General features: G+C 42.5%; 1 protein-coding gene across 2 annotated transcripts in view; it reads left to right on the top strand.

Moving 5' to 3' along the window:
• RCOR1 (REST corepressor 1) overlaps positions 1–27,084 on the top strand; it is a 128,690-nt gene extending 101,606 nt beyond the window's left edge. The window contains exons 4-12 of one of the 2 annotated variants that reach the window (XM_055303964.1): positions 3,043–3,095; positions 5,325–5,486; positions 6,188–6,306; positions 9,054–9,132; positions 11,968–12,162; positions 18,302–18,379; positions 18,607–18,664; positions 19,159–19,388; positions 22,934–27,084. In XM_055303964.1, coding sequence (XP_055159939.1) covers positions 3,043–3,095; positions 5,325–5,486; positions 6,188–6,306; positions 9,054–9,132; positions 11,968–12,162; positions 18,302–18,379; positions 18,607–18,664; positions 19,159–19,388; positions 22,934–22,975 — 1,016 coding nt within the window. In that variant the 3' untranslated portion in view covers positions 22,976–27,084. The other variant, XM_055303965.1, reaches the window with a different exon arrangement.
• Positions 27,085–27,547: the final 463 nt, after the last annotated feature.

Below are 27,547 nucleotides of genomic sequence, written 5' to 3'. Positions count from 1 at the left end.
AAAGGTTACTTAGTAAGAACACCTCACTGTTTACAACATGGAAAATGTTTGTCCAAACTTAGCTGCAACAGTCAGGATCCACTGTTTAGTCCATTTTACTGTTCCTACCACCAGTTAATTTTTGTGTAAGAAAGCAAAGGAGCAGATGAAAATAGAGGCACATCCCAAGAATGCTTTGGTTTTCCTTGTAATTTTTAAGCTAACTCTGGTTGGAGACCATGAGGAAATGGCTTTACTGGCTGTTAACCAATGGAGCAGAAAGGACTTACAAGCAAGATAGCATCTGCTCCCAAGAACTGTGGGCAGGGCAGGTTCTTGTGGCAGCCCACTGTGGGGACCCTGCCCCGCTCCTATGGCCTCTGCAGGTATCTGCTTGCAGATCACATGACCGAATAGTGGCTGTGCACACATCACACATTGCTTACTCAGCTAAGGTAAATAATAGTGTCTGGAAATTTGTATGCTTGCAGAGTTGAGATGGTATAGTAGAAGTTTGAGGTTCATTTACCAAATATCTATTAAAAGAAACAACCCTTACAGCAGACCCTCTCTGAGATTGTCCCTCAATTCACTGTAGATTTTCTCTTTTCCCCTTATATTGCCTTGGCTTGAACACATTTCATTACTTAGTTTTTTGTTTGTTCTAAGATTTTATTTATTTATTCATGAGAGAGAGAGAGAGGCAGAGACACAGGCAGAGGGAGATGCAGGCTCCATGCAGGGAGCCCCACGTGGGACTCGATCCTGGGTCTCCAGGATCACGCCCTGGGCTGAAGGCGGCGCTAAACCGCTGAGCCACCCGGGCTGCCCTCATTACTTAGTTTTTATCAACTGACCTGCAATCTATCCCTCAGGTTCTAGTGTGTCCTCATGTGTCTGTCTCCTCCAGTGTGAACCTCCATGGCTGCCACATCTCTCAGCGTTCTGGCCAGGTGTGCATAGCCACCTGTTCAGGCATCATCACTGAACATTGCGTTGTTTTTTAGAATCTCAGAGTATTTTTTTCTTATTTGGTATAATCTACCCTATTGTGAAGTAACAAGCAAAGAACATACTTTGGAATAATTTCCTACCTCATTTAAAATTATTTTTAATTTTTTAAAAAGATTTTATTAATATTTTGAGAGAGAGAGCTAGCACAAGCAAGGGGGAGGGGCAGAGGCCGAGGGAGGAGGAGCAGCAGGGAGTCCATCCTAGGACTCAATTCTAGGACCCCAGAATCGTGACCTGAGCTGAAGGAGACACTTCACCAACTGAGCCACCCTACCCCAGCGCCCCTCCTTTCCCATTTTTAAAATCACCAGTTTCAACTTTTGTGACAAACCAGGGTCATTTAGTTTGTCGTTCACTGACTCTCGGGTAAGTTGGAACTTTACTACAGTGGACCCTTGAACAATTTGAGGTTCCAACACCTATGTAGTAAAAAATTTACATACAACTTTTGACACCCCCAAAACTTTACTATGACCTGCTGTTGACCAGAAGCCCTGCCAATGACATAAACCGTCAATAAACACACGTTTGTACATTGTCTGTGGTACATACTGTGTTCTCACAATAAAGGAAGCTAGAGAAAAGACAGCGTCATTAAGAAAGTCCTAGGGAAGAGAAAATACACAGAACTGGTTTGGAAAAGTGGACACACAAACCTGTGTTGTTCAATAAGCAGCTGTATACATTCTGAGTGAAGTAACTGTCAGTTTCTAAATACTTTAAATATGAAAAAAAGGAAATAGAAAACCTAGTGCCTTAGTGAAGCTAATACTGAGTTGCACTGTAGGTAGTTACAGTTGGAAGTAAATCGACCTTTTGTTAATCGGAAAGTATTGACAAAATCAGCATTAGAATGCCTGTTAATACAAGAGTTTGAATTCTTTTTCAAAACTGACTTCTTGTTTCTAAGTTGGTTGTCAGTTGTGCCATACCTGGGCGAGACAGTCGTGGTGTACTTGCAGAGCACACTGAGACTGAGGAGCTCACACTCCATGAGGCTGCTCTGGCAGCTGCCTGCATGAGAGCGGGCAGGTGACCCTCTCCCTGTTGTTGCGACTCTTGAATCTGGTCTTTGCACCTGGAGGGTAAGGCTCTGGGAGGGGGGAGGGACAGGCCAGTGGGAACTCTTGTTTGTTTCAAACAGTTCTATGCTATTTGGGGTGTTTTTGGTTTTGGACCTTGTTTTATTTTTTGTAGTTTACAAAAAATAAAATAAAAGCTATACAGGAGTATAATGAAGTGTGATTGATTAGCAAGCCTTTTTTTTCTTTTTTCTTTTCTTTTTTTTTTTTTTAAGATTTTATTTATTCATGAGAGACACAGAGAGGCAGAGACAGAAGGAGAAGCAGGCTCCTCCATGTAGGGAGCCCAACGTAGGACTCGATCCCAGGTCTCCAGGATCACGCCCTGGGCTGAAGGCGGCACGAAACTGGAGCCACCCAGGCTGCCCACAAGCCTTTTTTTCACCCCTGGAAGAAAGACTAGAAAATGTAGAGAGGAAGTAACTTTATGAGTGTGGTGACTTCTCCTGGTGATTGAGTCTGTCAGTTTTCTGTGGCATTTACCTTAGTGCTTGAAAGCTGGCACTTGTCACCTTGTGTTAGAATTTGAAAGCAAATGCCAGGCACTGGTTCATATAATTCATCTCTTAGATTTTTTTAATATGAAGTAAGTGGCTTATTTATCAACTTTGGCTGACACTAAAACCCAAATTTAATATATTTTTTAATTTCTTTAATTATCTTTCAAAGTACCAAAATAATATTTATCATAGAAAATTTAAGTAGAACTAAGTTAAAAAAAAAAAATCAGTCTTCCCAGCCAGAGACAAGTACTGCTGATACTTGAGTATATTTTGAACCATTCCTCTTGGGATTTATGTATGTAAGTAAGATCCATAATGGAATCATATTATATGATTCTGTTTTTTATTGTCTTTATTTTTATTCTTGTGCCTGGGAGGCCTGAAATATATAGAGAGTTCTAGTGCTCATAGACATTCCTTCCTGCCCCACAGTTTGTTTACTGGTTTCTTGTCTTATTTTTCAGTAGATGAATACATTGCCATTGCTAAAGAGAAGCATGGGTACAACATGGAACAGGTAATGACATGGTTTCATTTTGTTGTTAAAAGTGGGTTTTTATTTAAAGGTGGGGGTTGCAGCTAACCTGTTAAATTGTGTTCTGTGTGTTGAGTAGCAGTGCAATTTTTTGGTGATCACTAGCAAATTAAGGCTCTAGTCTCATTTTCCTGCTTGACATGAGTATTAGGGGAACCTTTGATTTCAAAGACACTGGTGTATTTCTGCAGGTTTGTAGTATTTATGCCTCCTGTGGCTCAAGGTAGCTAGCTCCAGGATGCCAGATACTTGGGCATACTGCTTCCCTATTTGAACATGTGGTTTGTTTGTCATTCATGTATTTTGAATGTTCTTTTTTCCCTGACTCCGTGTTGTCACACTCACACCTAAGGTGTTTTCATATTAATTGTTTTGAATTATTTTCAGGTTGTAAAAATCTGACCAAGATTTTCTTTTAAAAATTGTTTGGAACAAGATTAATTTTGCTCCAGAAGTGTGATGATAATCTTATTTCAGTCTCATTTCTAATTACTATTTAAAAAAAAAAAAGCATATTAAGTTGGATTAGTGCTTGGGCATTGATGTAGATTTTACAGCCTGTAAGTTACTAGCAATTATCCTCATAACTGAGGGTACCACTAAGTTACATTATATAGAATTGGACTCTTTCTTTTAGCCTTGGCCTTTTAATTATTCCACCCTGGTAGAATTTGTCAGAAAAGCCAGTTACAGGGACTTCTGGGTGGTTTGGTGAGTTAAGTGTCTACCTTGGGCTCAGGTCATGATCCCAAGATCCAGGGATTGAGCTCCATACTGGCCTCCTTGCTCATCGGGGAGTTTGCTTCTCCCTCTCACCCTGCTCATGCTCACTTACTTGCTCACTCTCTCTCAAATAAATAAATAAAATCTTTAAAAAATATATAAAAGAAAAGCCAATTACAATGAAACCATTCCAAAATCTTTCAAAGCAAGAGATATATGCTTTCTTTTTTTCCAATCCCTACTCATGTAGAACATCACCAATTTTTTAAGATTTTATTTTATTTTTTTTAAAAGATTTTATTTATTTATTCATGATAGACATAGGGGGAGAGAGAGGCAGAGACACAGGCAGAGGGAGAAGCAGGCTCCATGCAGGGAGCCCGATGCGGGACCCGATCCCGGGACTCCAGGATTGCGCCCCGGGCCAAAGGCAGGCGCTAAACCGCTGAGCCACCCAGGGATCCCAAGATTTTATTTTTAAGTAATCTCTGTACCCAGTATGGGACTAGAACTCAAAACCCTGGTATCAAGAGTCTCATGCTCCACCGACTGAGCCAACCAGTGTCCAGAACATCACCAACTTTATTTCTATTTAGAAAGTGTAAAAACTATTGGGCAATTGGGGCAGCTGGCTGGCTCAGTCAAAAGGGTGTGCAACTCTTAATCTCAAGGTTATGAGGTCAAGTTCTCCATATTGGATGTTGGATATTTATTTACTTGAAAAATAAAACCTAAAAAAAATATTGGTAATTGCTAAATATAGTATGAATTTTTAAGGATTCTGGTCTTTAAAAGTATGATTATTCTCACTTTGGAGTTATAGGAAGTTTTCGAAGGAAAAAAAAATTGCTGAATTTTCTGTTTTTTCCAGTTTGTCCCTCACCCATTTGAATACTTTCACCCTTCTGAGCTACAAAAAAACTATCTTTGAGCTTTTCTGGCAAAAGAATAATAAAACAAGTACTTAAAATATTTTTTTCAAAATTTATTTATTTTAGAGAGAGTCGGATGGAGGAGCATAGGGGGAGAGAGAGAGAGAGGCTTAAGCAGACTCCATCCTGAGCACAGAGCCTGACACAGGGCTTGATTTTACGGCCTTGAGAAACCAAGAATTGGCACTTAACCAACTGTGCCACCTAGGCACCCCCAACGAAGTGCTTCTATAGATTATTTTGTCCTATTGTATACAGAGGCATTCAGGTGTGGTCTTTTAAGAGCACCGATTCTAGAGCCACACTGCCTCTGTCATCTACCAGTATTGGACCATTGGCAAGGACTTAATTTCTCAGGGCCACCCTATTCTAATCTGAGAAGTGAGCATAATGGAACCTGTCTCACAGGAGTCAGCATGTTGGTGGGCGCAAATCCACGTCACTTGCATAGCAGTATTGTCTGCAGAGGAGCACATGCTCTTTTGCCAACCTCATTTCCATTTTAATGTTTCACTCACATCTTTGGTCTAAAATTTCACTTATACTATTTTTCTAGGCTCTTGGGATGCTCTTTTGGCATAAGCATAATATTGAAAAGTCATTGGCTGATTTGCCCAACTTTACCCCCTTCCCAGATGAGTGGACTGTGGAAGATAAAGTCTTGTTTGAGCAAGCCTTTAGTTTTCATGGGAAAACTTTTCATAGAATCCAACAGATGGTAAGTAAATGAGACCACTGATTTTTCTTTTTTCCCTAGCCTCTCTCCACTGCAGCCTACCCAAAGGATAGGGATATCATCCACAAGCATGAATATTCTCATTTTTAATAAAGCTGCCTTTATATAGAATAGTTCATGCTTGCTGTGGGGTAGATAAGAGGCTTCACATTACAGGAGTGAAGCATTCCCTAGCACTCCCCAGCTTGATAGCAGCTGTCACACAAGCTCTCCGCCTCCCTATCCCCATCTCTCTTATTGGGACTTCCCAGATTAGTCTGATGGAAAGTATCTTTGATGGTGGTTTGATTAAGTGAAGCATCTGCCTGGGGAAGGCTTGCTTATCTCTTATACTCTAGAAGGTTGTTTGGTGGACTCCTACCAGGAAAGCTGATTACATGAGTGCTAAAATGAATTTTTAAAAAATAACCCAAGAGTTAGGATAGAGAGCTGAGGTGAATACTTGGATTCATCTCAGACAGCCTTAGCGATCTTTTTTGGGCTGAGTGTCACTTCCAGGCCCTCTGCAGTGATTTGGAATGTATTGATGAGAGTTCTCTTTGAATGAATCTCTTTCTCAGAGAAAAGGGCTGTGACTTAGGACTTTTCTGGATGTGTGAGACCACCTTTATTAACTGTATCTAAGAGCACTTGATTTGTGAAGATTAGCTCTAAATCGAAACCAACTCAGTTTTTATGTTTAGCTTCCTGATAAATCTATAGCAAGTCTGGTGAAATTTTACTACTCCTGGAAGAAGACGAGGACTAAAACCAGTGTGATGGACCGCCATGCTCGGAAACAGAAGCGGGAGCGGGAGGAGAGGTCAGTGTCTCTGGAAGTGGTATCTCCCCATGTGGGGCATCTTTTGGGTTACTAGAATTTCTAAGAGCTGAGAGACATACAAAGGAAAGGTCGAGTAATTAATTTACTCCAGTGCCTTCCTGCTGGAGCCAGACATACACAGATACTCTTTCACTGATGCTCATGAGCTATGTTAATGCACGTTCTGTTCTGCAGGTATTTTTTCTTACCACTCTTTTCATGTAATCAGTAAGCTTCTTCCATTTGAATGAACAAACTTTCCCGCATATTCTTTCCTGCCCTTAAAGGGTATTTCCTTTTAATAAGGAATCCATTATTTCCTAGGTTGAATTTATATATATATATACTAGATTTGTTTGACGTGTTTTAATGTCTGGTATGTTAAAATGTTAAAAAATGACCGTACAGGGCAGCCCCCGTGGCGCAGCGGTTTAGGACCGCCTGCAGCCCAGGGCGTGGTCCTGGATACCCTGGATCGAGTCCCATGTCAGGCTCTCTGCATGGAGCCTGCTTCTCCCTCTGCCCCCCCCTCTCTCTCTCTCTCTCTCTCTCTGCATTTCTATGAATAAATAAATAAAATCTTTAAAAAAAATGACCGTACAGTTTAGATTTCCTTCATCCCTTTTTTTTGACCATCTGTTTTGTGTATGAGAGTGAGAGAGAGAAACATATTATGATTTCTTCTTCATAAGTTGCTAGTTTTAAGGATAGCTTGATGAGTAGGCTGCATTATAGCCAGCACTTCCTCAGTCTTATAAATGACACAGAGTAGTGGGAATTGTGCTGTACTCACATGTAGAGGCAAGTTTGAATGTCAACTTCAGAGGTTGTACCTGTGTGTTCATAGGTGAGTCCATTCAACACACTCCTTCCCCAAGTCTCCACTTCCTTGGCTCTAAAATGAAGAAGCTCAAAGTCCAGAAGGCAATGCATAGACATACTGGTTTTTGTGTTAGGTGGTGGGACTATAGGTTGCTTTTAATTTAATTTAATTAATTTTTTTTTAAGATTTATTTATTCATGAGAGACAGAGAGAGAGAGAGAGGCAGAGACATAGAGGGAGAAAAGCAGGCTCCTCGCAGGAAGCCCAATGCGGGACTTGATTCCAGATCCTGGGATCATGACCTGGGACCTAAGGCAGGCGCCCTGCTACTGAGCCACCCAGGTGTCCCATAGGTGGCTTTTTAAATCATGTTTTCCACATTTTTTGTAATGTTATCTTTAAAAATTAGTAATACAAATAAAGTGAAGAAAGATGGACTATATGATCTCCATAGCCCCATCTCAGGAGAATGTTTTATGATTTTAAATAGAATAAGGTGAGAACAAATAGTATCTCTTTTGGAGAATTCAGATCCATGTGCCCATCTGTAAAATGGGGGCGGTGGTGGGAAGATCTGCAAAGCTCTCTCCAGCTGCAAGAGTCTGTAAAACTGTTGACCTTGATACATCTGCATGTTGTATAGTCTGCAGCATCCGTACTAATGGGTCTGCTTTTGGATCAATATGCTTATTAGTAATCAGAAGTGGCAAATACTACTGAATTTGTTTTGGGTGTTTGATAACTTTTGATTAAAAATTTTTATTTCCATTATATATTTGGTCTCATTTACTTTTTATAAAGTAAGTCTGTTACTACAGACAAGCAAGCATACTCTTCCCAAGCTGAAATTAGAGTTAAATAGGTTGGGATTTGTTGTCCTTGAGTATGAAAATGTAAGAGCACCAGCTGACACCTGTGTCCTCACTTCCCTGGTGCTTTTTCTTTGCATCAGCACCAAGCGTAGGGAGAGGGACTGTGCTCCCACCTGCTACAAGCACCTTCCCCGTTGTCCGGATGCAGACCAAGGAGTGCACACCACATGGTGTAGGACCTGAGAGATCGTTGGCAGTAATGGCAGGACCTGGGAAAGAGTTTCCTGAGCCCTGGGCTTGCTCTCCTTTGGGACACACCTTCTCAGCTAGAACCTCTCACCCCCCCGAGGGGCTGCCAGGGTGGATGGGGAGAAGGGTAGCATCGCCACCTGGGTTGGATACTGAGACAGTGGGGACGTTGACATTTGAACACCTGACTGTTCTGCTGCCACCACTGTTGAGTTGGTCGAAACTGTGGGCATACTGGGGCCAGCTGCTCAACTTGTGTGAGTGAACCTTAGTTTTCATATTTTTTAAAGTAAATGTCCTAACTACTACAGAGTTCTTTTAAAAAATTAGTAATACGTGGAAGGCTATAAACAAAAGCATTTGAAGTACCATGTCCATGTGAGTGTTCTTTTTTAAATTAACCTAATTTGAAATACCAGTCTATGCAGGCCACCCAGAAGGCCCTCTCATTCTCACACTTGTGTAGAGTCATAAGTGTCTACTCGTGGAACTTGAAATGAAGTTTTACTTGTTGGGAACTTTGTTCTCAGTGCAATGGGACTTGATTCTGGAGTAATCTGTTATGTCTCATGATCATGTCCTAGCCCACCACAGACTAATTATGGGGCAATGACATAAACATCTTAAGTTTGTTATTTTCAGTGGAGAGTTGTGAAAAAGCTTTTTAAATCTTTTAGACCAAGAGAACTATGGAATTGGTATTATTTTATGTGAATTATAGAAATGTTTTTTTTAATCTCAGCAGTCTGAAAACATACTAATTTTATATTAAATCTGTCATTAAATCAATTTATTGCTTATATTTGTATATTAAATAGAATTAGTACCAAGTAATCTTTCAGTAACTTGTTCTTGTCTTCCAGTGAGGATGAACTGGAAGAAACAAATGGAAATAACCCCATTGACATTGAGATTGATCAAAACAAGGAAAGCAAAAAGGAGGTATTTTTTTCCCTAGTATTGTTTAGGCAAATAAATTTTATTACTAGTTCTATAAATAAAACATTCCTCTTACTTATTCTATTTAATATATTAAGTACTATGTATAAGGCATCATGATAAAACTTTAAACAATACTAACTTTGCTTTATAGACCTTAGAATTTTATTTGCTGAGAAACAGGAATAAAAGAAGTGTTAACATTACTGAGTAAGGATTTTGTCCCCCCTGGGCAGCCATCCTCACTGCCCTCCCTAAGCCACTAGCTCCAGGGGTCAATCAGCAGTGGGATGGTGCTGATGAGGATTAATTATTTCTTTCAGCCCTCGGGGTGGCCAGTCCCAGGGGCCTGCACAGTGATTCTGGAGGGGACTGTGAGGGGCAGGCAGGGACTCGGTGCACGTTGTCCTATTACTCAGAACCAACAGTGTGGGTCATATGACCTTGAGCCCCACACATGGTGACCTTTTAGTCTTTCACATCTTAAAAATCATTATGTTAGAGGATTCAAGAGGCCCATGAATTCCTACAATTGTATATGCCTTTGGTTTTGTATATTTATAACATTTATTATAAACTGTCCACTGAGAACGATGGGGTGTCCAGATGATCTTATTAGCCTTTTGAAATGGGGTGCAGCCTAAGGTTATTTTGTCCATTCAAAGAGGTTGAATAATGCATGTGTGAGATCCCTGAAGGCCCTCCATGGAAACCCAAGGCTCCTTGGCACAGAATGGAAACCCCGCACCACATATCACTACCTGCAGCTGGTCCCTGGTGGGCTAACAATATACAGTCTTTGGCCATTGGCACCTATCAGCCCCTTGGTTCAGGCTGGAGTGTTGAATCCCAGTGTGGATATGACTTTTATATCTTCATACAAGTGTTCTTCTGAAGACAGATTCTATAGTTTCAATAAAACCAGAGTTCTCTATCTCAGAAGGTTCTAAAGTATGAGAACAGCTGTTTTAGGCTGTTCTAAGAAAAACAAAAGTGTCTAGGCATACCTAAACTTTAAAATCACTTCAGTAATACATGCTTTTCATAGGCAGAGTAGGAGATCTAGCTAAATAAAAAGGGGAAAATGACTCACAATATTATCACCCTTAATCACTATTAACATTTGGGTGACTTCTTCCAGATGACTTCCTGTGAAATGATATGCCTATATACATAATTCTGAATCTGTACTCACTTTTTAAAAAACAAAGTGAGATCTTAATGTGTATAATTTTTTATAACCTTTTAAGTTTACTTTTTCTTGAACATGTTTTTATGTCAAGAAATATTTGTCAAATATTTGTGTATATAGCTGTATGTTAGTTTATCATACCTGTATTTCATAATTCAGTTAAGTAATCTTAGGGGTTTGGTTTCCCCTTCTTGCTTTTTGCTATTACAAACAATGTTGAAATGCTGATTTCATGATTAAATATTAGTACACTGAATTTTTTCTATTGGAACAAATTTCTGGAAGTTGAATTGTTGGGTCACTGTCTCCTGGTTACATTTTTTAAGGCTTCTTTTGGTATATTGCTACATACCACCAAACTGAAAACTGGTAATTCTTTCTGGACAGCACTCGAGCCAGTGACTTATATGCATGCCCAAACAACAAGACCATTTTAATGGTTAGCTAAATTAGTTATTTGGGAAAAATCAAATTGTACCTACAATTTTTAGGAAGCTTTGTTTTGATGCATTGTTATTTTATTAGGCTCTTCAATGGAACATTTTAAATGAAAGAGGAAATGCTTGATTTCGCATTAATTTCTGTAATTCTTATTTATATATAATAGCACAGTTTCTGATTAAAAGAAAATGATTTATTTCTTGATTTCTTTACATACAAAAATGTTAAAACACACATGGTCAATCGGTAATCTTAACAGCACAGTGCTATTACAGAATATAGTTTATTGCCAACTAATATTTTTATGTATTGTTTATGACCACTTGTTCAAGACCTCATTGGGTACCATCATAGTTTACAGAATCTGCCTCCCTCAGTCTTTTAAAATATGAAGCAAAAAAACCTGAATGTATTCTCAGATTCATCAGCAAATGTTAATACTCTAACAAGATGAGATTATAAACAGCTTCTTAAAATTGTTATCAGGAAGACAGTATCCTTTCCTGGCCAAGATTTTATTACATTTCATTTCCAGAGGTTTCGGTTTTAGAGAAAGCACTTAAAAAAATTAGCAGCAGTCATGCATTATAAAATGGCAGCATATATTTTTGAGGCAAATTATACAGTTGTCCTAAAATATAAAGTGTCATCCAAAAAAAGGTTTATAAAAAAGTCATAGTTACATGTGGAAGTTTATATTTTAATAAACTTCTGAACAGATTTAAAGAATTTAAATGGATTTTTTAATATGTGAATCGGTTTTTTTCCTCTTTTCTTTTTGTGGTCCCAAATCCATCTATTTTGCTAAGAACTATTAGGATAAAATAGCTCCCCATTCATATATACAAAGCACACAGAAGAGAATACAGATCTTTTTTCTTCCTGTATTACTACAGGGAACTGAGCATGCTTATTGCCAGAGGCTTGAGTGATAGAAGATTGTGTTTAGACAGGAGGGCAGTGGATTCTGCTTTGAAGTATTTAGCCAAAATTCAATAGCCAGTGTTTTTGTTAACTGCCTCCTAGAGTTTATAGATGGTAATTACAGTATGGCATGGTGTTTGTCTTCGATTGTTTACAGCCATGTGAAGAAAATATGCTTATTACTGTTCCTTTGGCATTTTAATGTTTTATTTTTTTATTTATTTTTATTTTTTTATTTTAATGTTTTAGAATCTCATTTATCAAATATGTATATCATGCAGGTGCCCCCTACGGAGACAGTTCCTCAGATCAAAAAAGAGAAACATAGTACACAAGCTAAAAATAGAGCAAAAAGGAAACCTCCCAAAGGAATGTTTCTTTCTCAAGAAGATGTGGAGGCTGTTTCTGCCAACGCCACGGCCGCCACCACGGTGCTCAGGCAGCTAGACATGGAGTTGGTCTCGATCAAGCGGCAGGTACCGCGGGTCCGGTCCTGGGCGCGAGGGCTAACGGTGCTCCAGAGGCCTTTGTATGTTTCACACACCTAGCTGTGCTCTTCACAAATCTCTAAAGGGCATTTTGTTTCTCAGGAATTGGACAGAAGATCCTAGGTACTGATCCATTGATGTTTCTTAAATTAACTTTGAAATTGAAGATTTATGTATATTATATATAGTAATATATATAAATATATATATCATATATATATGGTATATATATATATGGTGGATAGATAGATAGATAGATAGATAGATAGATAGATAGTAATGGTGTGTGTGTGTGTGTGTGTGTGTGTGTGTGTGTGTGTGTGTGAGATTTTCACAGTGTGAGCACACCTACCACACAGCCACCATCTGGATCAAGAAAAGAAATGTTGTCTCCCAAGCCCTGTTCATTTCCCCTTGTACTGCCTGTCCTCTGGGGACTCAACATTGCTTCCAATGCCTCATTAATGCCCCCTCACTCATTACCCACCTTCTCCAAGTAGCTAACCAGTGGTCTGACTTTTTAAACCACACATTACTTTTACCTACTTTTGGGTTTTGTATAAACAAAATCATACAATGTGGTTTCTTTTATGCCCAGCAGTCATTCAACATAAGAGATCCGTCCAGGTGGTAGAGAGCCATAGATGTTGTTCTTTCTCATTGGGGTATAAATATCCTGCAACTTACCCATTATACTATTAGTAGAAATTTGGGTTGTTTCCCATTTTGAGCCATTAACAAGTAATACTGGTATGAATGTTTTTTTATATGACTCGGTCAGTTTTATATGCATCTTTGTTGGATATATGCCTACAAGTAGAATTGCTGGGTTATAGAGTATGCATATGTCCAGCATTTTCTTTTTTCTTTTGTCTCTTCTCTCCCCCCTCCTTAACTCCACCCCTCTCTTCCCCCTTCCCTCTTTGCTCCTCTCTTTTCTTTCCTTCGGGGAGGCGAGTGTGTGCAGAGGAAGAGGGAAAGAGAATCCCAACATGGGGCTCGATCTCACAACCTTGAGATCATGACCTGAGCCAAAATCAGGAGCCGGATGCTTAACTGTCGAGCATTTTCAAAGAAAATTCCAAACAGTGTTCTAGAGTGGTTATATCAGTTATGTGAGTTTGGTTACATTACATTAAGGCTTACAAACTAACTGTAGCACTGTTGACATTTGGGGCTGGATGATTCCTTGTCATGAGGAGTTGTCCTGTGTATTGTAAGATGTTTAGCAGCTACTCTGTCCTTTACCTAATTGATACCAGTAGCACCTTGCCCCCATCAGTTGTGACAACAGAAGTGTCCTCAGGCATTGCCTAATTATACCCCCTTGGGCGTGGGGCAAAATTATTTCCTCCTTCCCATTCTGAGGCTTGCCTTTTCACTCTTTTAATGGTTCATCTTTTGGTGAAATTTTTAATTTTAAAGTAGTCCTGTTTCTCATTATTATCCTAAACGGTTAGTGCTCTTAAGTTTTGTCAAGAACCTTTCCTAGGGTTATAAGGATATTGTCTCATGCTATCCTCAAAGTGTTGTTTTGCCCTTTACATGTTGATCTTCACTCTGTCTGGAAATGTTCTTCCGTGTATGCTGTTACATGTAGGGTTGATACTTGTGTTTGCAGGTGGATAGCTAGTTAACAGCACTGTTAATTGAAGACTATCCTTTTCTTACCTCAGTGCATTGTGACCTTTGTTCTAAATCCAATGTCCATAGATGATCTGCTTTGGGGTTTTCTTGTTATTCTGTCCTGTGTGTCCATTCCTCACCGATACTATCCTTCCTTAATTATATGTATGTTACACATCTTGGCATCTCTGGTCTTAGATGGTAAGTCCTCCAAGATTGTCCTGGCCCTTTGTGTTTCTATATAAAATTTAGATTCACCTTCTCAGTAACCAGAAAAATAATTACGGAATTTTTATTGGGATTGTATTGAATCTCTAGATCAAAATAGAGAGTTAAACTGGAGAACTAACCGGGACTCCTGAATGTGATCTCTCCCCCCCAACACAGATCTGTCATTCCTCTCGGTGTTGTGCCATTTCTGTGTCCAGGGCTTTGTCAGAGTTATCCCTAGATGTCTGGTATGTTATGATGCTCTTGGAAATGATCTTGTTTTTAAAATTAATCCTGGGCAGCCTGGGTGGCTCAGGGGTTAAGCACCTGCCTTCAGCCCGGGGTGTGATCCTGGAGACCCGGGATGGAGTCCCACGTGGGGCTCCCTGCATGGAGCCTACTTCTCCCTCTGCCTGTGTCTCTGCCTCTCTCTCTCTCTGTCTCTCTAATGAATAAATAAAATCTTTAAAAAATAAATAAATAAAATTAATCCTTTTCTAATTATTTGTGCCTTGTACGAGGAATGGCTCATCATTTGAATCTGATTTTACACAGTACATTTAAACTGCAAATTCAACTGAGTAGCCTAACGTCCTGTCGTTAGTGTTCCGCCCCTCCCCCCATCCGTCTCTCTCTGGAATTCAAGGCAAATTGTGAACTGATGGTTTACTTTTAGTTTTTGCTGCTTTGACTTGTTGATCTTGATGGTTCCTTGGGAGGTTAAATCGAGGCCAACCATCATTTCCTAGATGGGAAGAAGGGGCTGTGACCCGGGTCTGTCCCCTTGGGTCAGGTGGCAGCACAGAACAGGACCAAGTGTGCCCTGTGCAATCAGAGGATTGGCTTCTAGTCTTGGCTGCTGGCACAGCTGCGTCCTAATCTTAGGAGAATCACTTAATCTTTCTGGGCCTCTTTTCAAATGAGGAGATTAATCCTTGCCTGCCTGATCTTACAGGCTATCTGAGGGCTGCTGCGGGAGAGAGCATTTTAAGCTCTGTTTGTGCTGGAAGAGCTCTCTGATTGGGGCTGCGAGCTCCCACATGCATTTTCATCTTCCTCTATAAGGGGACTTTCCCCCTCCACTGAGCGAGTTCCCAACGCTTGCCGTTCAGCATTAATACATGGAGGAAGGAAGATGAGGCCCCTGCTCCCATGGAGGTGTGACTGGCGCTACAGTCAGATAGATGAAACAGTCTTTGGTTTCACAGCCAGGGTCAGGAGCAGGAATTTTTTATTGGAAGGTAGCTGCTTGAATAGAGAGGGCTTTATGTCTCCTCACTGAGAGAGGTTGTTTACCCCCTGCAGCCTGACGGAGCTGCTGCCAGAGGCCTTCGCTGACTCCACGGCAGCCGGTCACTGTCCGGACATCTTTGCTGGGTGCCTCCATCCATGTGTGGGGGCGGATCAGGGAAGGGCTCGTGTGAATACGGCAGAAAACCCGACTAACAGCAGCTTAAACAATTCAGGATTTGTTCTTATCAATGGCCCAGTCCCAGCGCCAGTGCCTGCTGGCATTAGCCCGTCTGCTCAGTGGTGTGCTTGAGGACCCCATATGCATCCACATGTTCTCCTCTGCCATTCTGCGTCTACCAGCTTTGCACCCTGCTAGCTGTCTCACGTTGGAAGCTTCAGAAGCCATTTTGTAGCCTTCACATCTGCGTCCAGGGCAGCCGAGGAGACGCAGGAGGCGGAGCTAACCCATCCGCCGTTACCTTAGCAGGAACTCCTTTACTTTGTGCATGCCAGAGCTTTTGCACAACAGCTCCTCCTAGCTCCGAGGGAGACACCCACCTCTGGGCACCTGGCGTGTTAGGTCTTTGAGTTGAGGAGACAGTCATACAATCAAGTAGAAGAATAAGGTCACGCACAGCTGGGAGGTCTAAGTGAGGCACCAGTCTATTTTGTGTGTTTTCCTTACAAGCTGAGTTCTTTTATAGCCTATTTCTTCTGCAGCTTGTTGCCACTCTGGCTTCTTTTCCACTTGGCATGATGTTGGCATCTAAGCCCTATTCTTACTCCAAGGGTAGACACTGAGTATTACTAATAAGGAAAATACATTAGGACGAGAGATGAAGGTTAATGAGAATTTAGAGCTAACTTTTAGTTTAGAATTTGTGGAGGTTTTGCCATGTAGCTACTTGTTTCCTCTCTATACTGCTTTATTGATTTTAAAGAGAAAATGCCTGTGGTAAATAGGTTGGTCTAACTTAGAAAATGCACGTTACCTAATCACAGTGCAGTATATACCCAGTTTTATTACATAGGTGAACAAGCTGGAGCAAACGGAATAGCATATTTGACAGAAGTGCTAGGAGGCTGAAGTTCTAGATTGCGGACTTTAGTGAATTCGCTAATTCCCTGTCAACGAGTTTCTAGGCCTAGAGAGAGTTCAGTGAACATAATCCTGAACATCTGACATTTTATGTGTCGGTACCTAAGAGCTCTGAGCAAGAGTTTGAGACCATGCTGTTTGATAGGGTATCCAGTAGACATGCACTGTCATGTAAGTTCAAGTTTGGATTAGAATAGAAGAAATTAAAAGTTCAATTCCTTCATTGCATAAGCCACATTTCAAGTGCTTAGTAGCAACGTGTGGCTGATGGCTCTCACGTCAGGTAGCACAGCTTCAGGATGTTGCTCTAACAGATAGTGCTGGTCTGAGAGCTTGGCATCACTTTCCTAAGAACTTATTGTGACTAAATTTCTGGTACCAGTTTCTTTTATTCTGACTTGTACCTTTTCAGAAATAAACTAAAGCAAATTTCAGTAAATCGGGGTCCTCAGTTTTAATTTTACTATAGAGTAAATATTATGCACATTTCCTTTTTTTTTTTTTCCAGTTACGTCTATGTTCTGATTTGACAAAAAGATTTGGCGTGGGCTGTACTTCCGGTAGGCTTTAAGGCCCTTACTACTGGCAAACAGGCTGACTTTCTGGTCCTTTACAATGGTAGTCTTATTTACTGGGCCACCAGCCCCCTGTACATCTCTACTCCCTTTTAAGCCTTTTAGAAGAAGTAAAACATAGGAAATGCAAAATTGGAATTCTATGAAATGTTAAGTACTTGAAATTTTCGTCTAAGTATAAAAAGATTTTTAGAAAGGATTATTAAAGAGTCCATGAGACTATGCCCTTCACCACTGTCTCCACTAGTCTCCCTTCCCTACCTCTCACAGTCCTGCTTTTCTTTATCTTAATAGGGTTGCAGCTTTCAAGGGCACCTTCTGCTCATGAGGGTCTTTGATGTTTTATTTGGGAAAATGAATGTTTCTCTCCTTGCCTTTTTTTTCCTTGCTTTTTTAAAAAAGTTTTTATTCATTTATTAATGAGAGACACAGAGAGAGGCAGAGACACAGGCAGAAGGAGAAGCAGGCTCCCTGCAGGGAGCTCAATGTGGGACTAGATCCCAGGACTCTGGAATCATGACCTGAGCCACTCCTCTTGCTTGCTTTATTTTTGCCCATGGGATTATTCAGAAGGGAAAAATCCTGGGTCAGAATACTCCCTGGTGCTTGGCCCAGAAATGTGTCTTCAGGTAGAGCTGACAAGAAAGGACCCCTTCTCAAGACCCGGCTCACTCTGGAATCCGTGCAGGAGTCAGAAACAGCCACAGATTGATGCAGTTGCTTGGTATTGTGTCTTTCTTTTGATTAGGTAGGGGCATTGAAAGATTAGATACATTGAATCCAAATAATAATGTAGAAGAGCTAATTTGTGAGAAAATGAAGAATTACCGTGGATCACCATTAGGCTTGTGGAAACTGGCATACTGCTTTCTTTTCTCCTTAAAGAAGGCTGCCCTGTGGGCTCTGGCCCTGGGTAGTGCTCAGACGGGACCGTGCTCGGGGCTCTGGGAGGCTGCTTGCAGTCCTGCTGTAGAGCCTGGGCCTCTTCCCTTCTGCCTGCACTCTGCCTCCTCCACGGCTTGAGCTCAGTTCTGTGTGGTAGGAAGCCCAGCCTGGCTACGTTTTTGTCAGACTCCAGATATAGGACTTAGGATGACCTGTTACGAAATTATGAATTAGGACTTGCATACAGCAGCCCTTTCAGCACCATGCCCTCCTTGTTGTCCCTTGTCTGCTGCTCTAAGCAAGTCAATTAAAGAATCTAGTTAGATGCTCTGAAATGATACCGTAGGGACCTCAAATCTTGGCTACCATACAGGTCAGGTATTTCTTTGTTCTTGGGTTTTTGTTTTTCTTATTTTTTTTTTTTTGGTTCTGTTTTCTTTTCATACCTTCATAAAAGTTTTTCATTTTTAAAATTAAAATACTTTCTTCTTTCTCTTAGATTCAGAATATTAAGCAGACAAACAGTGCTCTTAAAGAAAAACTTGACGGTGGAATAGAACCATATCGACTTCCTGAGGTAGGATTATGTTGACATCATCTTAGAAGTCATGACCAAGTTGTATACACTTAAGAATTTAATATCTATGTACTACATCTCCATCCCATAGAAAGAAAGGCATAGACACAATTTTTAAATCCTAGTTGATGTTGAAATTCTGATAGGAGAAAAAATAAGATTAGCTTTTGTAAAGATACATTCACCTGTAAATGCATTAAGCTCATGTAACTCATTCGTATGTGCAGGTCATTCAGAAATGTAATGCACGTTGGACCACAGAAGAGCAGCTTCTTGCGGTACAAGGTATGAGGAGTCCTCTCTGTGGGCTGGGGGCTATGGCAGCCTTTAGGGAAAGTCCTGCCTCATCCACTCTCACCCCACCGCTTGTGGGAGTGTGTTGGGTTCTGATTGGCTAGAAAGTACAAAAATACTCCAAAAGCAGCAGATTATCAGAGTTTTACGGTTAGAGGTGTTCTAGACCTGGGGATCCTGAAAAGAAGAATGCAGAATGTCCACAGCCACAGGGTGCTGGCTGGGTGTCTGTAGGTATCTTGGGACATGTGATGGAAGGTGCAGATTTCTGGATGCCAGGGTCCTACTGGACTTGTTGGATTAGTCCTCTACGAGATACAGCTACACTGCTGTGTTTTCCCACTGGTGTAATACACTGAGATAGTGCCTGCTGTTAGAAGTCCCTTAGGTTTTCTTATCCAGATAAAGGGGTAAGTCTCAGTCATGTGGGTTTTTAAAAGTTGTTTTCCTCCGTATTGACAAACAATGCTTTCTTCCATCCTTAGCCATCAGGAAGTATGGCCGAGATTTTCAGGCAATCTCAGACGTGATTGGGAACAAATCAGTGGTACAAGTGAAAAATTTCTTTGTAAATTATCGGCGCCGCTTCAACATAGATGAAGTTTTACAAGAATGGGAAGCAGAACATGGTAAAGAAGAGACCAATGGGCCCAGTAGCCAGAAACCTATCAAGTCCCCAGATAATTCTATCAAGATGCCTGAAGAGGAAGACGAGGTAAATCTGAAAAAATGGGATCGCTTGCTGGGTCCATGCTCGATACTTACTTTATTATTCTCTGATGGCCTTGCTCCACTGTGGAAATATGTTTAGCGCTCAGCCCCATCAATGACTTGACTTTTACCTATAAATACCGTAATATGTATGTTGACACCCGTTAGTTTTTGGTCATTAGATATATTACTCACATTTTAATTCCTGTATAGATTCTTAGTTCCATCCTGGTTTCCTCCAGCTACAAGATATTCACATTACCAACATTTCCTTAGATCAAGTAAGAACTCAGCCATAAAGTTGGAAGTGCCTTGAGCCATGTCAATGAACCTTGGTCACATAAAATGGGTTATCATCTCAGTGGGAGGTTAATGAACTTCTTGGTGAATCGGCACAGCTAGCCAACCAGGAGTTCCTGGGTCTGCCTCTTCTGTCCCAAATCATCCAGGCTTTGATGCTGTTTGGGGCTAATGGCTTTAAATATCGATGGGGACAATTCTAGGTTCTCTGGTTGGCTGGACCTTCCAGCCTGGTGGCTGACATTCTGGCAGTCTCCAGGATAGCTGCACCGAAGTCATCAGCTGTCTCAGCACAGCGTAGGCAGCCAGATTCCTGCAGTTGCACGACCCCACCTGTGACCTCCCTGCTTCCTGGGACAGGGCTACCTGCCATTTCCCCATCTAGCCTGGCCAACCCTGCTCCATACTTACCCCTCTTCTACAGAGGAGGAGAATGGGACAAGGCAGAGTGAAAAGTTCATTGCCAGTCCCTTGACAAATATTTGAGTGTGTTCACTGACACGGAACTCCAAGGTTTAATTGAGCTTTACAGGAAAAGTCACTTTCTCATCAGAGCGTCTCCCAGACCATGCAGGAATGATTTGAAATTACCTATTTTGTATTGTCTGTGCTCTGCCTTTGCTCTAAGAAGGCTGGTTATAGAAGCAGCTGAGGCCCCCTCCTGACCTGAGCACAGAGTGCCTCCCCTGCGCAGCATGTTGCAGGTGGAGCACTCCATGCCTATGTGCCAGTTTGAAGGGCCGAGAGGCACATCTGTCAGAAGGTGTTAAAACATACTCTTTTTTTTTTTTTAAGATTTTATTTATTTATTCATGAGAGACACAGAGAAAGAGGCAGAGACACAGGCAGAGGGAGAAGCAGGCTCCATGCAGGGAGCCCGAAATGGGACTCAATCCCAGGATGCTGGGATCACGTCCTGAGCCAAAGGCAGATGCTCAGCCACCGAGCGACCCAGGTGCCCCTGAAACATACTCATTTAGACTCTTTAGAGCTTTCTACCAGAAAACCTTTGTAATGAGTATACAGAATTTATATTAACAGTGTGAGTGGTTTCCCCAGCCACAGCCATGCATGGCCCAGCCTGAGACCAAGGAACACAGCAGCATGTGAGCAGAGACAAGATGGCATCTTTTAGCAGGGATGCTTGTCCTGGTGCCAGTTGCCACTTTACAACAAATGAACTTCCCTGATGTCCTGGACTTAACTTAGGAAGCATTGAAAGATAAGAATTACCAGAGAAGGAACTTTAGAATTTGCAGGAATGACAGCTTTCTTCCACGTGTGTTTCCCAGCTTTAGTCTTAGGAAGTAGAAGTAATAGGAAACTCTGGTTCCCTTCCCTCTTCAATTAATCAGAGTGGGTGTTGGCAGGGTTAGCATAAAATTGTGGTCGTAAATTTGGGACCAGGGGCCATCACCAATGGGATGGGATGTCAGTGGTTTTTGCATATAGTTTCCTCCTGTTTCTTAGGTCTGGTTCATTCACTGACAGTTATGTTTCTTCCCTCCTAGTCCAGGAGGGCCATTCTTCATGGTCTACTCACCATGTTGATTGTACATCAAAGTACCTGTGAGAACTCTCTTTCCCGTCTCTGGTAGCGTTGGCTCATAAATGCTGCATTTCCCACCAGGCAGCACGTCTTCATTTCTCTCAGGTTGTTGATCTTCCGTGTATCTGTTTGCCCAGCCCTCCCTTCAGAACCAGTGCCAGGACCCTGATCTCTCTTCAACGTATATTTGTGTTTGTCTCTAAACATTTTCACCTCTTCAGTCGTTTAAATCCCTGCCCTCACACACTTTATTTCCTTTTCTTTGGTTCCCCCCCCCCCCGCCTTTTTAAAAAGATCTTATTTGAGAGAGAATGTATATAAGCATGTGGGGGGCAGCAGAGGCAGAGGGAGAAGCAGGCTCCCCACTGAGCAGGGAGTCCTGCATGGGGACCCCGGGATCATGACCTGAGCCGAAAGCAAACACTTCACCACCCTGGCAACACGATCCCTTTTTTTTATGCTCCTTGTAGCACCAGCCTTCCTACTGCACCACCCTGCTTCTCTCTTCTCCATATGTTAGTTTGCAAAAGGAGATCAAGTCTGTAAGGACCAGCTCTTCTCTGTGTCCGTGAGGGGCCTAGGGAGCTTATTAGGATGCTGGTTGTCTAGTCAGTGCCCAGAACTGGTGCTCTCATCATTTCTCATTCTTGTGTCTCCCGTGGAATCCAGCAGTTAAGGAAGACTCCTGCTAGTGTCCTGTCCACCCCTTCTGCCCTCAGGTTTTGTGTTAAATGTAGCACATACAGGGAGGTGGACATTAGAATGGTCAAAGGTCTCATAACATGATGGCCTATTGGCCGTAGGCTTTTTTCTTTCAGGGCTGAGAAGGGAAGGCAGCCCACAGGTTTTGAGATGTTGAGATTCTGAGTTCTCTGAGGTGGACTAGGATGCAGTACAGAGCAGGAGTGCGTGGGTGTCAGAAAGGGTGAGGGGGATGCCAAACAGGACTGGCTTGGAGGTAGAGTCCCCCTTGACATCACAGAATGACTTGAGTTGTGTTCCTGCTGAGGAGAAATTTCCTGACCTAACAGCTGTTCTCATAAATTGTGGTGTTGCCTAAAGGAACCACTGTTTTTAGATTTGGGATTCAAGGCCCAGGGGTTTCCCTAGCAATGAGAGAGCATGAGTATAGCAATGAGCACAAAGGCACCTTGTAACCTTCTGGTTTGGGTCCAAGAGTCTGGTTTAGTTAAGAAATGCCTTCGAGGCCTTTAAAGATCTTTCCATCTTAGCTCTCCTGTTTGTCGCCGTGTCCCAGCGCAGGCCAGTGGCTGTTGGCTGAGTGGGATGGGTGCCGAGGCCCCCCCTCCAGCCGGTGCTGACATGCCTGCATGCTGTCTTTGGCCACGCACTGTGCTGACATGCCCTTTCCAGTGATTTTCTCTAATCCTGTGAAGTAGACGTCATTATTGTGTCTATTCTGCAGATGAGGAAACAGAAACTGGAAAAGAAATAACTCATCCAAGGATCCACATCTAGAAAGTGGCAGAGCTAGGATTCGAGCCTGAGACGTCTGGCCATGGAGGCCGCCCTCTTACGCTGCCCCGCTGCCTGCTGTGCCCAGGCCCTGCCCTTGGGAACACGCATGTCTGCAGGATAGATGGGCGGGCCGTACCCCCTCTCGCCACACAGGAAGTGGCAGTCTGTGTTGTACCTGCTCTTTGATCCTTTTTTTTTTTTCCTTCTTCTTCTTGCCTCAGGCTGCTTCTGTTCTTGACGTCAGATACGCATCTGCTTCATGAGAAACTCTGGTAGCTTTGAGCACTTGGTATGGACGACTGTGTTCTCCAGGATATCAGGTATTACAGGACATCACCTAGCCATCTGCATCACATCTCTGTGGACAAGCAGCTATTACCAAAAAGGCATACACTTCAGTCCTGTGCTCCATCTGCCTTAATTCTGTGCTCGTTCCTCCACGTTGGCGCCACTTCCCCGAGAACCCCATTGCATCTCTCACACTCTGCCCAAGTGCTGGGGAGTCTCGTGGCCTGCACGCCTCCTGACTCTGGGGACCTGTCCCCAGTTGAAGCTCCTGAGCCCCACCAATGGCAGCTCTGCCCAGTCAGCAGCTTCAAACAGGTAGTCAACTTGGAAGGCACGACTCTGTTCCTGCATGGCCTGCAACTTCTACTTTGTGCATAATGTAATTTTCAGAGTGACTGTGACCCTGTTGGCCTTTTAGAAAGTTTCTCTTGTTCTTTCCTGAGGCATCCACCTAAGTGATATCATGCTTCTTTGGAAATCCCAGTATATTGGCAGACTGCATTATAACCTCCATTGTGCCAAACATCCCGAGACAGCTCACGTTTCCCCAGACGTCGGGTGTAATTATGGTTTGTAAATTTAGCTGGCTTAAATCTCACCCTTCTCCTTCCCAAGCGGTAGAAAGCTCATTCACAGCAACTGTCCTTGGACACTAGCTTAAAGGAACGTGAACCTCAACACTTTCTGCCTTCAGCTTTCAGCATTGTAATCCCAGGACGGGTGCCACCCTGTCTTTTCCGGATACCCCCACCCCACCATCCAACTCCAAGAGATGCGGTCCATACCACTGTACCTGGTGCTTGTGCATTGGAATTGGTGCCTTCTCCTTTTGGCAACCATGTTATCAACCCTTTTTCTGTTTTAGTGTCTTATTTCTTCTTTAAAGTTTATTGCTTGCCAAAGATAACATCACTGAGATTAGGAGACAGGGGAGAAATTGCTGCAGATTCTGACAGAGTGCAGATTTTAAATGTCAGGTTAGCTCAATAAAGGGTATTAGAATAGCTGGTGATGATTTTATAAAAGCTACACATTGTTCCCCCTTCTGTTGGTATGACTGGCCTTCTACATGTCACTCCATATAGCTTTTTTTTGTCCTTTTTTCCCCCCATTTTGTCATGTACTGATGTCCTTTCTCTTTTAATATTATAGTACAGGACAGAGAAGTGGTCAGTTTATTGGCTCTAGTCAGACCAAGATGAAACCATGTACAAAGTGGTCTGTAATGCCTTTTGGTTGGACTGGGAACAAGTAAATGTTTCTAATAAATGTTCTGAGATTTCCAGAATCACTTATTCTCATCTGAGATTGTGGCCCCACTGCGGGGCTGAGGGATAGACTGTCAGACTGCGTTCCTGTGTAGCCTGTGTCCTGCCCACGGACAGTCCAGCCTGCACTAAGTATGTTGAAGGAACTGTTGTTGTTGTTTTGCATCATTTAAATATTTTTCCTGCTTTCAATACCAAAAAGAAAAAAAAATGCAGATGCTTTAAGGCACAAACAGAATTCTTAAGAATTTAAAATATGCAATTAAAATTTGATGTGTTTTGACTCCCAAGCACCTTGCTTCCCCCCCCCCCCCCCTTTTTAAGTTAGCTGACTATCTCTTTAGGAAGAGGGTCAGCTAGAAACCTATGCTGTTTGGAATTGTGTGTTTTTAGAAATCTGGAGAAAGGTCATTCACACGGGGAGTAAACGGGAGTTTCCCGACTTTTTGTCATCTTGTCCCTTCACGGGGTGTCTGTGGGTCAGGGAAGTGTGTGGAGAACAGCATCAGATGAGGCGAGAGGCAGTCTCAGCTTGCTGCTCCTACCTAGACGGGGGTAGCATAATAACACTAGTCATGCCGTAGGGTTTGGTTTTGCTTGTATCCCAAGCCTGCTATGTAATCAGAAAATGGCAGGAAAAACGTGGAGAGGAGGTGGCGTAAGTTTTGCACATCGCTCACAGGGGCACTAGGCAAGAACCGAGGCCGTAGGTTCTCTTTGCTTCTCCTTCCTCTTAGTGGAAGCAGCAGGCAGTTTGCTGCAGTGGGTCTCGTGCTGCCAGGACATCTGTTCCTCTCTGCACGCCCAGGCTGCTTTCCTGGAGAATGGCTCCCTCCTGGCGATGCCTGAAAGCGCGATGCTAGTTCCTGGGGAGCGTGGCAGGCGCAGCAGCAGTGCCAGGCCTCTGTGTGTCCTCTGCACCATCCCCTTCGTGCTTGCCCCATCCTGAGGAGTCACTGCGCCCGTACACCTGGCGGACCCCAGCAGCCTGGTCCTGGCTTTCTCTCCACGGGAAAGGGGCAGCGTTGTTGTCGTGCGCCAGAAGGAAGAAAGATGGTTGTCTTTGCCTGACTCCTCCGTTGTAGTCTCAAGCATAAGGTAGCACTGTGTTTTAAACTGTTTCATTACACTGTTGTTGCAATGATGTTGTAAATGCAAGAAATCACTGAGCTTTAAAAGCTGAGTGATTGATCTTATTTATGTGAAGCCCCTTTTTTACATATCAAGACTTCGGTGCATCAGCAGGTCGTGTTTGGATGTGTAAGGGTCCGCAGTGACAACTGCTTCGGATGCAATGTTCACTTAAGCTTTGTCTTCTTAAAAATTGATCAATGTGAATGTCATAATTATATATATATATTTTTGTGGAAAATTTCTCCTAAGTATAAGTTATTGTGCAAAATATAGTACCATTGAAGCAAATGATAGTTTAACTTTTAGTTTAGAAATCCTAAAAGATATAAATTGTATTGCATATGCATTAAAAGTTTGTTTTATTTAATTTTATGTAGGTGTGTAAAGTGTTAGGTAAAAATTGTTTCCACTTATCCATTTAAACACCTTGTTACTTGAATATTGTGTTGACTGGTCTGAAACCGTGATCGATCCTGTAACATAGCTCGCGAGCCGAGCCCGGAAGGCCGCGCCTCTGTTGTGCTGATATCGCGGTGGCTCCGGTCGGGCGCTGGTGTCCGCGGGAGCTGGCGCTTAGCGTGACACACCCACTGCATAGTCCGGGTGCACTTGTACCCACCGGGACACCCATTCCTCGAAATGGCTTTTGCTAGTCTTTAACCTGTAAGACCCTTCGCTGGTCACCAACCTCCCGAATCAAAAGATGAAAAGGAACAAATTCTTGTGTTTTACAAGCTTACTGCGGTGGACTAATTAAGCAGTTGTTTTCTGTGTATAAAGGTTCCCTCAGATACCACACACCACTATACGTGTGCTCATTGTCACTTTAAATTTCAACTATGCCCTATTTTTGTCTTTCTGAATATCAGATGTACTATTGGTATAATTGCATACCAAAAATAAGCCAAACAGTGCATTACACTAACTGGATCCCTGCTTAACGGAGCAAAGGAAAGCCGGAGCCAGCTCACACGAGAGCCTCGTTTCCTCTCTCGTCCAGCCTGTGTCTAAGCCCAGTGACCAGGATCCGAGCTTTCAGTATCAAGTGAAACTTGGCTTCACGTTGACTCAAGGTAGTTAGCTAATCTGAATCTAGTGATCTTGTGCAATGCTCAAAAGCAAACCCTCTCCCCGCCCCTCCCGGGATCCCTGCGGCTTCCCCTCCTTCCAGTAAAGCACAATTGCAGCAATGTTACAATTCAGAAGAAGGAAGGTCAGTAGAGTCTATGCATGTCGTGTGATAATGAGTGTTTACAGTCACCTTCTCCGAAAACTAAAATTTATACTGGAGTGGATAGTATTCCATTATGTAGACCTATCAACTTTGCTAAGTGCTTTTTAGATTGCTTAAAAATTTTTCAAGATTTTAAAAGATGTATAAGGTTAAGTTTGCAAATATAATGGAAATGCTGTATATCTTTTGAAGTGATAAAATCCACGTTGGAATTTTAAAGAAAATATGTTGTAATAATGCTGTTGTAAGTACTATTTTAATGTCTCTTTCTGCCTGTTTTCTATATCAGCACACTCATTGTGGTGAATGTTCATAGCATTATAATTGCTTAGCCATTGAATGATAACATTTGTTAGTGGAGATCGAAAAAATTTATTTGTGAAATTCTGCAGAATTCATTTTTCTATTTCTAATATTTGCTGAAGTTAAATAAAAAATTTTCAAGCCATTGATGTAATAAAATACAAGACAGAACCATCTTCTGCACAGTCCCCTTCCCACCAGAGCAGCGCCCCGCCCTAACGGATAGCGGGCTTTTGTGTTGGGCCTTGGGGTCTGGGGTCTGGGCGTGTGCACCCCCAGAGCCACACCCCGCGGAGGCAGCGGGGCACCTTGTGTTCTGAGCCTCTAGCTCTCCTGGAACTGCCTTTCTAAAACATTTTAACAGACGCAACAGCTTATGGTTGCGACCAAATTGAGGTGTGTGAATTCATAAAAGTGGCAGCGGTCAGGGGCTTAAACCTCAGGTTCAGTGACAGGACCTTTTTTCCCCATTAGTGGTTTTTCTCTTTTCAGCGTGACCAGGCTTGACACCTGGATGCTGCCCCTGCGCGGCCCTGGACCGTGGCGGTGAGGAGGCGGGCCGCCGCCTTGTCACCTCTGGGCAGCCGAGAGTGGACGCGGCTCTGACC

The sequence above is a fragment of the Nyctereutes procyonoides genome, unplaced genomic scaffold (genome assembly GCF_905146905.1).
Source record: "Nyctereutes procyonoides isolate TBG_1078 unplaced genomic scaffold, NYPRO_anot_genome, whole genome shotgun sequence".
Lineage (NCBI taxonomy): Eukaryota > Metazoa > Chordata > Mammalia > Carnivora > Canidae > Nyctereutes > Nyctereutes procyonoides.
The sequence above is the reverse complement of the archived record's forward strand: the minus strand, read 5'-3'. Positions and strand labels throughout refer to the sequence as shown.